Source organism: Vanellus vanellus (genome assembly GCF_965231255.1).
Source record: "Vanellus vanellus genome assembly, chromosome: 4".
Taxonomy (NCBI): Eukaryota; Metazoa; Chordata; class Aves; order Charadriiformes; family Charadriidae; genus Vanellus; species Vanellus vanellus.
Genome location: NC_138909.1, coordinates 74441943 through 74455681, shown reverse-complemented (window position 1 = coordinate 74455681; position 13739 = coordinate 74441943). Strand labels below are relative to the sequence as shown.

At 40.9% G+C, this 13739-nt stretch overlaps 1 protein-coding gene across 1 annotated transcript in view; it reads right to left on the bottom strand.

Moving 5' to 3' along the window:
- Positions 1-12308: 12308 nt before the first annotated feature.
- Positions 12309-13739, bottom strand: part of CEP135 (centrosomal protein 135) — a gene marked incomplete at its 5' end in the record, with an annotated part of 35239 nt that continues 33808 nt past the window's right edge. The window contains one exon of the mRNA XM_082482644.1: positions 12309-12733. Coding sequence (XP_082338770.1) covers positions 12712-12733 — 22 coding nt within the window. The 3' untranslated portion in view covers positions 12309-12711. The remainder of the gene's footprint in view (positions 12734-13739) is intronic.

Sequence of the window (13739 nt, the reverse complement as noted above, 5' to 3'; positions counted from 1 at the left end):
CCATTGTCACAAGGACCCTGGAAGAGAACCTGAGAGCCACCTAGAGCTGAAATGGCATTTCCCTCTACTTGTTTTGGATTCGGACTACTGCAAATTGAAGGCGATTTCTCAAACCAGTCAAGCTGCAAGTTGTAAATAAGCAGGCTGCGGGTAGAAGAATGCAAAACGGGGGTCCAGCAGCTAATGCCACCATCACCCTTCTGTTTGACAAACAAAAGTGTCCGACAGTCACAAATGGGTCTTTGTCAGAGCGAAAGAGAAGATAATACAGAATAGGTTCAGGAAAACACTTGGGATAAGAAAAAGTTACTTTGGTGACCCTTCTGGCTCACAGCACAGCTGCCTCTTATCGATGCAGCCGCTGGTTGGAAGGGCTCCTGAAGCCTGCCAGGAAAGGTGAGCTTTATGGCAGCAGGAATCCATCCTTTAACTGCTGGAAAGGGTGTTCCAGCAGGCAGGTGTCCGAGGAGGTGTAATCCCAGGCCAAAAGAAGCCTTGGCTTCGCATCTGAAGACACGTTTGCATGCTCCAAAGCTCACCTACTTTATTTTTCCCCTCCGTCTTATCTGAGGAAACACAATCACCCAAAGCACGCGGTTTGTCAAATATCAGGTGTTGGTATCAGGATACCAGACCCCAGCAACTCGTGACAGCGTTCAGCAGGCTGTGTGGGCGCTTGAACGATTAATCTACTTGCCAGGAAAAAAAAACACAGCAGGGTTGTTTGGTACAACCCACCCTTGTGCTGTCAGCAGGGGGTGTTGGAACAGGGTGGTTGGGAAGAACATCAAAACCCACGTGTAGGAGCTGAGGGTGCCCGTCCTTCCTCCAAACACGAGCAGCGGGTGAAGCAATGACTGCCAAAGCTCCTGGGCTGAGAGCAGTATGGCACCGTTCGGCATTACAGCCCCCAGATGGGCCAGTGTAGGCTACGGCAAAATAGCTACCGAGCTTGGAACAGGATCCCGAAAAAACAGGAAAAATCAGCCCCGTTTTTTTTCTTAGCAACTTACGGTGCTCTGACAGCTCTGTGAAGTCCAAGTACAAGATTTGTCCTCAAGAAAGATATGAAAAGGTGCCTTATTATTAAAAAGTGCCTTGTTTGCCACTAGAAGCAGAAATTGAAAGAAAAAGCTCTTATCTTTCAATCTTTGTGCCATAAGAGGCAGGTCCTTTTCATGTCATTTGCAGGGTTGGGGAGGTACTAATCATAGAATCACAGAATGGTTTAGGTTGGAAGGGACCTTGAAGATCATTGAGTTCCAACCCCCCTGCCATAGGCAGGGACACCTCCCACCAGCCCAGGTTGCCCAAGGCCACCTCCAGCCTGGCCTTGAACACCTCCAGGGATGGGGCCTCAACAACCTCTCCGGACAACCTGTGCCAGTGCCTCACCACCCTCACAGTGAAAAACTTCTTCCCAATGTTCAATCTGAACCTGCCCTCTTCCAGTTTAAAGCCATTCCCCCTCGTCCTGTTGCTACATGCCCGAGTAAAAAGTCCTTCCCCGGCTCTCCTGTAGGCCCCCTTTAGGTACTGGAAGGCCTCACTGGGTGAGATGGGAATTAGGACCTGATCTTTTATGTACATCATTATTACCCACTGAAGCAAAAAAAAAAAAAAAAAGCCAGAATTGCAATAACAAGCTTTAAATAGTTTTTGGTGCCTTTAGCTAAGCTTTTCATTTGAGTGCGTGAAAAAATGTTCTAATTAAGCCACCTTCTGCCTCAATTTCTCCAGATAGCTTCCTGCTTCCGCAACAAATGCCGCAGATGCCAGAGACCACAGCATCCTTCAGTACACAGCCATGATTCACACTGAGGGCAGATCCACTCTGCGCGCTCAGTAAAGCTTGGCTTATGTGAGCAAAAGAATATTCAGTAATATCATTAAAGATTGAATTAAAATAAATACATGCAAAGAGACTAAATCCTTACAAGGGAACTTTAGTTCTGGCACTTCTGTCACTTGAAAACTTGGCAATCCCCTTTGTCAAAAAAATAAAAAAAATAATTGAAAAATGCTTCTTTTGCATCTTTTATTTTGCTCACACACCCAGGACCACCGCTGTTGAAAATATTCTGTAGTGCTGGGTGTTGAATAAAGGTGGAACCTCTCATTTTATTTGCTCAAGTTTTTACAGGTGAGTGTGTAAAAGCTGCAATAATCTGAAGACACAAGACAGAAAATTTAGGCAGGCTTTCATGAAGATGGTAAAAAATGCAGATCTTTGACTACAGGACACTGCCTTAGCAGGATCTGGAGCCCAGAAGCAAACCGGAACGACAATACCATTTTTCCAAAAGGTCTTCTGATTATTAATTTTATTTTCTTTTTAACAAGGCAAAACAATTAGTCTAATTCTCAATTAATCATTTGGCTGAATTGAAACAAAAATTAGCCTGAGTCATAAAGACATGTGATGAACTACAACCCACATGGTTAAAACTTGGCAAAGTTATAAGCAATAGGAAGGAGGTTTTACAATGGGCAAGTCAAAGTCAGTTCAATTTTGTTGGCACACGGTGCCGCTCAACTCAACTATATCACGTGTGCGCCAACAGATATCCACAGATACTACGGATTCACGTGGTTTTCTACCACTATTTTTCTCTTCTGGGCTCAACAGTTCCACAGATCACTGTAACTGTACCTTTTTCCTTTTTTTTTTTTTTTTTTTTCCCCAGTGCTAAAGATTTTCAAACGTGGCTTCATTAAAGGTCACAGAGAAAGCCAGTGTGTTACTGTGAAGAAAACCAACTTTCTTTGAAGAGCAACATGGAAGTCAGTATCTTGCACGGTTCAGTTCACATTAATACTTTTCATTCACACTCCTTCCACATTTCAACTTACCAATAAACATTATCTCTTACGCGCAGCGTCCTCCTGCGGACGCCTCACCGCAGATCACTAGATTGAGCGGCTCTACGAAGCTGCCCAAGTCTGACTGCTGACTTTCAAAACATGCTGAGTAATGAAAAAGATGCTCAAGCGGGTCAGCGGCGTGCTCAGCATGTCGCACGTGCGAACACTAAAGGGCGTGGAAAGCTTTTAATTATCTGCATCATTTTCATATCGTTTCTCTTGGGGCAATAAATGTGGAGAAAATAAAGCCTGCGTACGTGTTATCATTTGAATGATAAGCTTAACCATTTCAAAGCATCTTTGGGATGTGAAGTATTTGACTTAACTGATTTTACGATATGTGTTGGTTATCACAAACGAAGGTAGTCAACAGAAAAGTCATAACTACCCTACTTAGCTATATCCCTCTCTCCCATGAATTAAGATAAGCTGAATATGACAGTATTTTCTTAAATGGCCTTGTTAGAGGCATGAAACGTGTATTTCTGTAATTTGGCATACAGCATGCATCTATAAAGCAGAAACGGAACTATGTTTAAAAACGTATTGATGCGCTTCATACATTTATAGTCGCATCTGAATCATCTCCCCTTAATGTGTTGCGGAACTGCAGCACAACCATTTACCCAGGCTAATATGCTGCAGGATCTTTACATTTTCCTTCCCACCGAACTTAATTAACAAATCACTGTGATTCAGCCCATGTGACACGCTGGCTCTTGAAGAGCATTAGTTAAAAATTATTTGTTACAAGTCAATTTTATTTCCTCGTATGACTTCGTCAATACAAGTGTAAACATTGACTATAAAGTATGGGTAAATGTTGTGCCCTTCTGACAAAATATATTTCAGTTCTTAAACAAAGAAATGGTGTGATATGCGATGCAGAGAATCAAAAGGAATGAAAGTCCCTTCAGGAAGTGATGGGAAACAATAAGCGTAAGGTCTACACAACAACTCATTGTTTCCTAAAGACAGAACTCACAGAGTCTCTGTGGAAACAAACACGCTCGTTATCCATCACTAGTTGATTTAAATAATAGACAAAAAAAGTAGAATTCGGCCCCTCCAGTGGAAGCACTAATGTAATTACAGTTGACATCATAAGTTCAGGTTGCCTTCTACCACATTGTTCAAAGCCAATGAATTTTATTCTAATTTGCACTTCACACAACTTTATGAAATCTTATTCAAATACATGGGTTCAATGGCAACATATAGGTGTTTAGAGCATCCCAATATTTACATCATGCTGATGGAAGCTATTCTGCAACTACATTGCCCTGAGTCTCTTGACTCTAAAGAAATCGACTGTACTTTTCTAACATGCCAGTAGCAGGCTTAGCCATATTTGCTATAACTCTCTTATTGGGGTTTTTGTGGAATAAAGGCTGTGCATTGATTCTGTGCAAGAAAAAAAAAAAATCCCTCTTAACAATCACAGTCAGCAATTTTCAAATACAGATAATTCAGAATATGAAAAAAAAAAAAATCTTTTCTCTTGGCTTGTGAGGAAAAAAAGACAAAACACAGTCATTCAAGCTTGCGCTGCCTATATAAAAATTCTGTTTATGTCAGACTTCATTGTAAAACAACAACCAAATATATTCATATTCATAAACTCATCATCATGTTTCAGTCAACACTTATTATGCCATGTATTTCTTATTTAAAAAGAGCTCACCTGACACATCTGCAGTAGGAATATATTGAAATAACCCTAAGCTACCTTACTCGCACAGATAGACCAATTTCCAGTGACCGAGATACCTGGCACAACAGGATGCAGAGGGACTAAGAGGGAAAGCAGAAGAAACCACAAAAGTTATTCTTATTGCTGTAACGAGAAGCGTGGAACTAAAAGGGCTGCTTTTTAGTATATGCAATTAAAATGAAATATTATTGGAAACTAACAGTCCCTTTTAAAAGTAAATATATTTAAGTTTTCAGGAACTGGATGTTAAAAAAAAAAGATTTTGCCTAATGCATTACCAACTCACCACTGCTACTACCTGCATACCCTCACAAGACAACAGACCAAAATAAGACCTATAAAGAACAAACTTAGGAAAAAAAAAAAAGAAAGAAAAATGCCAATGTCTTAGCACAGAACACAGCAAGACATTCATCCTTTACACCAACTCTGTTTGCTACCAGTGTACTTTTAAAAATCCTATTATACAACATATAGGAAAAAAATAATCATTGCTAAGTGTGAAGCAAGTGTGTCTAAAATGCAGGATTGCCCAAATGGATGTTTGAAAAGAGTCCTTAATTTTAGAACAGGATGCTCAGAGATACATTTTCCTATTGGAGAAAAAAAAAACAAACTAGTAACAACCAGCAGCAATCTCATTGCTATGTGCCATACTTATTAATAAAGATTTCAGGGTAATTCTTCTAATTATCATCCAACTGAGACATAAATAAATATACAAATCGCTTTCATATAAAGTTCCAATACACCTCACAGTGTTAAATTCAAGCTCGTTGTTGAAATTAAATATTCAAACCCAAACACAACCTCTAATCTGATAAATTGATTGCAGCCAAGGAAGAGTTGGATTTGTTAATTTGATGAATTCCTCACCTGGATTCAAACCACATAAAGTAAGTTATATGCAGAGCTGCTAATTACTGCCTCTATTAAGAAATATCAATGGCTTCATTGAAGAAACTCACAATAACATTTATACCCACTGATTAATGTTTCGATGTAGTTAAAAGACTTAATTGTCTACGCAAGGTGCAATTAGAATTATTTTGGTGACGGGAATTTCTTGAGTGTGCATTTCTAAATGCCGAATAAAGGTCAGTTCTGACTTCAGTTTATCATCTTTAATCTGTTAAAATATAGGACCTGATACATATTCCTGCTGTTGGGTGCCTTAAATAGCTGGGATTCTAAGCAAAAGCTCTTCTCATACAATTGCTATGCACCAGTTAGGGTACGTACAGAAATCTGTTTGGGAATATAATGAATGATATTATCTACGTGTCACTGACAGAATATCTATTATTAGGCCTGTGGTTGTAAATTACTCTTCCCTTTCTCCCTGTCCCCCTCCCCCATGCACCCAAGAGCAGATCACTTTCACTGCCATCATTGTCAGGCATATTAAATTTTCAGGATGCACAGTTGTGGTTTCCAGGTCTCTATTTACCCCCTTGAACTGTGTTTTTAACTGATCATTTTTACACTTAAAATGACAGAGCCGAAACACCATAACGTTTTGCCCACTACAACTACAAAGGAGCAGATTTGTAATTGACTCACGTTAATACCCGCAAAAAAAAAAAAAAAAAAAAAGCCCCAAACGCCACAACCCAAACCCTCATTCATTAAAAATCGCTTAATGATGTAGAAAGAGATTTGTGTAACTCATATTTCCATCTCTAAAATAGACATTTTCTTACTGAAGAGGTTGTGTAAAACAACAATTTCCCGTACAAAAGAACACCACCTCTAGCTTACCTGCCCCAGATGCTAAGGAGAGGATAAGAAACAGCTGTAGCGTTGCTTTTCTGCCGTGAAAAGCAGCAGATTTCATAGCTCATTAAAACGTGACGGCAGTTCTATGATAAATGGCTTACGGGAGCTTAAACAAAGCGATGCTGCTCTGGAGAAGCATCGTGTGAAACAAAGTCATCTTTCTGACAGCTCCTGCTTTTCAGCGAAGCTGAAAGAATACAGGACTCTCGGGGGAAAAATAAAAAATAAAGGCTAACAAAGGAAAAATAGAAGGAATTTGAAAGAAGCAGCCCAGCCGCTGGATGAAGTACCACCTTCCGAAAATCGCCCGCACGCCTCTTTACACCTCCCACGGAACAAAGGCAGCCGAACGTGGCTAGGTGGCTACTTACATGTGGCATTTCTGGGGTTTTTTTGGCCGCCCTCCCCGCGGCACCCGCCTCACCCACCGCCGCCGCCGCTGCCGGCGGGCACGAAGGATGGAGGATGCCACATCTGCCCAACACCGCCTGGAGTGGGCCGACACGGCCACCCACCCGCACCCATGCACCCCCCACCCCCCCAAAGCCTTCGGGGCCACAGCGGGCGGCCCCCGCGGGGCGAAAGCTCCCGGCGCCGAGCAGCCAAGGCGATGCGCTGGGGATGCCGAGCGCCGTGGGGGGATGCCGGGCTGCGGGCTGCGAGCACCGCAACGCCGTTTGCGGTGCCGGGGGGAAGGGGAAAGGATGTCCTTCCTACCTGTTCTCTCTCTCCGTGGTACCCAGAAGGGAAGAGCCGGCGGCTCCCGCATCCGTCGGATGCCGCCCAGCCCGTCGGATGCCGCCCCCGCCCCGTGGAAGAGCGGCCGCCGCCGCTCACGGGCGCCCCGCAGCGCTCCAGCTCCCAGCCCGAGCCTCTCCCGAATCCCTGCCTTCGCCCTCCGAGTGGCGAAGGAAGGGGTGAGGCTGGATTTAGCCGGATTCAGCGGGATCCCGCTGATGTTTGCGCCGTTTAGCCCCCCCCGAGCCCGCCCATCGCACGGAGATCCGCGTCTCCGACTGCGCCCCGGCTCTGAACCCCGGTTTGTTCTCATCTCACAGCAAGATCAAAGCCTGAACCCAGCGCCTGGCTAGCGTTATAGCCGGACCAATTTTTATCCCCTTGGTTTACAAAAAAAAAAAATAAAATGGGAGGAACTACAAGAAACAAAACAAAAATCGGCTGTTCCCCAATGCAGCAGCGCAGAGAACAGCCTCCCTTCTTTCCCACACCCTTAAATCTGGTATTTGTATCAGCTCTTCTAAGGGCCTCACTCTTCCCACCCTTCAGCTACCTACGTCAAGGTGTTACCAGTGCTGGACACTGGTTTCCCCAGTTTCCCAAGGGGAAGGCAGTAAAATCAGATGCTGCACCTAGCTCCACCGCAACTCTGCCACTTCTTGAGCCAAAATTGATTATATGATTCATGATCTTCCACTGCTGCGACAAAAGACATGGTCTGCCAGCCAGGTCTCCAGATTCAGATGCTCCCTGGGCAAAAAGGCCGTACAGCTTTGGACCCTGCCTGCTCCTGAACTTTTTGGCCAAGTCAGAAGTGGTCCTTCTGCTGTTCTTAAGTAGAACTGGGTCTGTGCATATGCCATGTATGTGCCGTGACTGCTAGAAAAGAGATGGGTCCACTAGGTGGCACAAATACACCATTTAAAAGCAAGGAGCAAGCCGGGCTGGTGGTGAGTGGTGTCTACCTTCTATTCAACATGCTTTATCTATGCATTTATGCAAAGTGGATGTGTACAGATAAACATTGCACACGCGGCTATAGTCCAGTAACCCACGTGTCTCTCTCAAAAAAAAAAAACCAAAAACCAAACTGAGATGTCAACGTGCTCCTTTGGACTCAGAGGCTCAATGAAAATCTCCCTGAAGAGCAGTATCTGCTCCTGCAGACCCTGGCTTGCTCACGGCTGACTAACCACGCCACAACGCATTTCTGTGTTTGCATTCCAGAAAATACATCTCTCCCTGCTCAGTGGTATCAAAATCGAGGAGAATAAGCCACTGACATTCTCATTTTCCCCACTCTGTTCCATTTGTCATCATGACATTCTAGTTAGTTTAAGCAAACAGTCTAATTTGTGCACCATCACCTTGAAATGGTAAAGGACACACCGGTGACAAACCTGGTGGAGCAGCTCTGCTGGGATGGTGCTGAGCTAGCAGCACACACGGGTGGGATAGGCAGCCATCATGGGATAAATTCCAAAACTCAACATCTACCTGAGCTCTAAAGTAGACAAATCTAATATTGAGGCAAAACAACGGCAATGCAATTGCTTTTATACTCATAACTTAAAAAAAAAAAAAAAGTCGATGATCCTAATATGGGTAATAAGGGACAATGTTACTACAGCCGGATGGGCGCTTACCTAGTCAGGCTGCTGTTTGGAAAATTTCCCAGAGTCACAGAATTGTGGCCCCTCTGCAGACCACCTAGTCCACCCCGCTGCTCAAAGCAGGGTCAGCTACAGCAGGACCGTATCCCATTGGGTTTTGAATACCAACATGGACGGGGAACTCCAACACCTCTCTGGGTAGTCTGTTCCACTGACCGCCCTCATGAAAAAAAAAAACAAAACAACCAAACACATTTTGTATGTTTAAATGGAATTCCCTGTTTTTCAATTTGTGCCCATTGTTGTTTTGTACCTTCCCTAGAGACCAGTGAGAAGACACTGTCTCGATCTTTTTACTCCCACCCACCAGGTATTTATGTACGTTGAAATGATCCCCCCTGAGCCTTCTCTTCTCAAGGCTGAACACCCCCAGCTTGCTCAGCCTCTCCTCGTGCGAGAGATGCTCCAACCCCTTCGTCACCTCGGGTGCCCTTTGCTGGACTTGCCAAGAACGTCCATGTTGTATCGAGAGCCTTGCAGAAGACGTCTGGGGAGTTAGTTACCTTGGGCGAGCTGTGCCTCTCTACTGCCCTTGAGCAGCCCGTAGGCGGGCATGGGCAGCTGCTGTGCAGAGAACCTGCTGGAGTGGCCCGTGCCAGCCTGGGACAGAGGACATTGCAGCCTCCCAGAAGAGATAGGGGTTTTTCTGCCTTTGTGGCCAAAACCAGTGCTGGTAACACACCAGTGTTTCAGCTACTGCTGAACAGTGCTTGCAGAGCATCAAGGCTTTCTCTCTTCCCCCGTTTGGCTGACAAGATAATTATGCAGGAGGATGAACGATAAAGGCTTCAGCTCCAGGAATTAATACTGCTGCAGCTGTTACGATCTTTGCATTGCCCAAGAAGGGTCAGAGGATGAAATAAAACCAGAATGCCTGTATACGTAATAATAAAGGACCAGGGTACCAAAACGGCACACAAGTGGTTTCTCACACTGTTAGAAGAGAAAAAGAGGAACTATAAAATTCTGTCCCAAAGAATGGTTTAAAAAAAACCCAGTCTGTGGTCATATGGTTTCATTTAGTAATAACAGCATGTGAATAAGTCAGGCTTTTAAATTGAAAGACTGAGGCACTGATCCTAACCTTTTTTAATTAGCATCACATAGGAATCCCAGTGTTTCTCAGATTTAGGGTGACAAAAAAAAACAAGTTGGGTTTTCCAACTGAACCCTAGAATTGCTTATTCAACTTTAGGTTAGTTATCTAAATTTTAGGGACTCACTGTAAGATTGAAAAGAAAACTAATTCTAAGAATATCTTAAAAACACATTCTGATAACTTTAATTGAGCAATTTAGGTTTTAATAAATTGATAAAGGCTGTAGTTTTATTCTCTCCAGACTCCTCTGCTTCTGACAATACACCTTCTTGTTTTGTAGAGAAACAGCCTCAACAATTATTGCTTCACCTTTATTATTTTCCCCCATCCCCAATTGCGGATAGCAACAGAAGACAGACAACTTGAGTTTTCGGACTTTTTCCATGATTTAATGTCTGTCCCTCTGCTTTCAGCTCACCCCAGCTGAGGACTAAAACAGGTCATGAGGCTTCCATGGTCTTTTTTGATCTTCCAGAAGGTGAGAGCAGCACAGAAACTTCTCGGAGCGGAGTCCAGGAGACTCCAATTAATATCCTGACTCACATGAGGCCAGTTTCATACATGACACATATGGGAGTCCACAGATTTAAATCTTCCACAAATTTGTGCTTGCTTTGTACCTCATGAAACTAAATACTTGATTTTAAAGCAAAATTGTATAAAATATTACTTTTCTTTATTGTACTTGCTTACAAAAATGTACATAAAATAACAGTAAGAGAACGTAAATGACAGCTCTACTACAGTCTGAATATTAGGAATGGTTTAGTTTTAGAGAGTTTGGCTTTGGTCACCGAAATGACACTAGTTTTATTATACCACCTGTGCTCAACGATCCACTAATTCTTCGTAATTGATATTCATCTAAGAATTACTATTAATTGAACTGTCATAGTTTTAATTGTAATGTCAAAATACACATTTTTTGGTAAGATGACATACAGTATTTTCAATAAAACAGAATAGTTGCTCTTTTTTTAAATTAAGATTCCAATTTGAATGAGCTTATATAAAAAATAAGACATTTAAAAGTCACCACTGAAGACATCAAGAGCAGAAAATGAGTTCTTTTCTCATTCTTCCTGAACTGCTTCATCCTGAATCATTAATGTCAATTAGCATCAATGGAAACTTCTGACTTAATTACAAACAGTATTAATACCTAAGTAACATTTAGAGATGATGATGTCCTCATTCCTGTAACTGGCAAATGAGAGAACTAAAAAGTAAAAAATATGAGAACGACCTAGTTAAATAAACAATTCCTTCCAGTGGCTCAGAAGCCCAATGTGGTAACAAGTATTTTCAGGTACTTCTGAATGGATGTTCCAAGTTGTTTTTAATTAGTAAAATTTGATACATATAGACACATATTAAATAACAAAACTGAAAGAAATACAATATATGAAAAATAAAATATATCTATATAGCTTGCAGCAGCAATTATTTATCTATGAATACATGAGAATATTTCAAGTTAACACAATATTCTTTACAATCTCTAACTGTAACAATCTTTGTGCAAAATAGACAAAATCCAAAAGCAAAAAAAAGAAAAAAAATTTCCCATGTCATTCAATATGTTGTTTACACCTCTAGAGATGCTTGTAAAGTTAGCTGGTAATCACAGGTTTTTTATTCAAAATTAGGCAAGCAGAACAATACCTGTTGGCCAGTGCAAGGGTGTACAACAATACATCCTCCCACTTATGGTCCTCTGCACGATACCTACGGATACACATCACATCAACCTGAATAGCATGTAATTATTAGAAAACTGTATGTTCTTGAGTAGAATGATGTGACATACAATTATCTGCATAGATGGACTTTAAGAACATATGGTAAGACTCCGATTGCTAATTGCACCTTATTTCATAACCTACATTTGAAATGCTGCTCTGCAAAATACACCAGATATTTTAAAGGTTAGTTCCCATTGCATTTACCTAATATGTGCGCCACAGCATAAAGGCCTGTGTCACCTCTCCAATAGCTTGAGCTCAGCTGTGTGAAGGATTCCAGGTACAGTTCTGATCTTTTAAAACCAGAATTTGAAAAATATCTCCAGATATGATTCAAAAATTTGAATATAAAATACTTTAGAATTAATTTTATAATATTATAAGGATTTCAATACATCTTTAAAAATATTGGTTTTCTCTTCACTGTTTATTTAATGTTGGGATAGTATTCAAAATGCGATTTCACACAAAGATTAAACAAAAGGAGATGAGTAGTTGTTACATGACAAAAACATTAATAAAGAATAATTGTTATATTATTTTTATTAAGAAAATGTACAGTAAACAAAATGCACTCACAAATAGATAATCAATACTTTTAAATACCATGAAGAATAACATGTAAACAGAAAACACTTGTTAAAAGCCCAAACACAGGGAATCATCACGAGTATAAAATATACACTGGCTCAGCATTTTTAAGACAATCATGTATGTTATTCTCCTATGTTAGCTCACACTAAGATGAACAAACTTCTGTAACCATATGAGATAAGCAAACAGAAATAAAATAGTAAAATGAAAACAAGAGATTGTCATATCAAGTACTTGTTTCCTTCTTATAATTATTACGTTCGCAAAATAGTAAAGAAACTTGGCCAGCCTTGATACAAAACCCATCAAACAGCCAGCAAAACCGTGGTCACTCCGGTCAGTTGGGAAAGTAGAATTTTGCAAAATTGATTACTTCACAGGTTATCAGAAATTTCAAAGGTAATCACCGATTTGAAGAAAACAGAGGTAGAATACATGTCAGCCTTCATAATTTTCAAAAAAAGTCCCTGTAACAAGGTAATGCTTCAGTTGCTCAAGTACTGGTTATTCCTTGAAGCTCACATTTCTGTTGGAGAAAGAAAAAAAATCAAAATAATGCTATCTATTTTATATTACTAATGAAAACTGGGAGAAAAAGTAATAATTAGATGTAGCCTCCTCATATTCTCTTCTGTTATTACTGAATATCAACTATTAGCATATTATCTAAAACTCTGCATTCAGTTCATTGACTCATTGCTGAAATGCTTAACAAAGTAAATGCGAGACAAGGGGGAAGAGAAAATGTCTTGAGAAGATTAAATCAGATTAGAGAAAAAGACAGTTGTAACACTACAGAACTGTAATTGCAGAGTACGCTTTACCACGGTAAGCTCCCAGCAAGGAATAAGTAAGTAGGGTGAAAGATGGCAATAGTACTACTGAGATTATTCTAATGTAATAATCCACTGATAGGTTCAAAAGGCAAGATAGTAAAAAATTAAAATGCATATGAATTCAGATGTTAAAAACCACTTTCTTTAAAAATACATACTTCATGAAAATGGCGTATTTTCTGATAAGATATGGTACAGACCTGTCACTGTTAAAACCAAGTACGCAAATAGTAGGATAAAAATAGTTCACTACGTGGTATTCTTCAAGTATAGCAACTGGACTGTTTTTATTGCTCTTGGGACTCATTGTAAAGCAAGGAAGGCTAAAGACAATTCTCTACTGATGACACTAATTCTCAGAAATACATTATCTATCATTATCTGAAGCAAAGTGTTGATTTGCAATTTGCAATTGCATTTGCCCAATGGCTCACCAGTAAAGCAAAAGTCATAACCGCTGTTTCATCCCCACTATCAATCTCATTTGCTACAGTTTCCTTATTTTGCTTTGTCTAAAAACTCGCAGAGGAAAATTTGCTGACAGTGCGGATCATGCCACATCAACCTCAGTTCCCAGGAAACCTGTGTTTTTGTTAACAAAAGTAAGCTTAAGAACAAGCCATATGTATTTACCAACAAAAATAAAGTTTAAAATCTTATCAGTTTGGAATTCTGTTTCTCGGAATTAATCAGTTG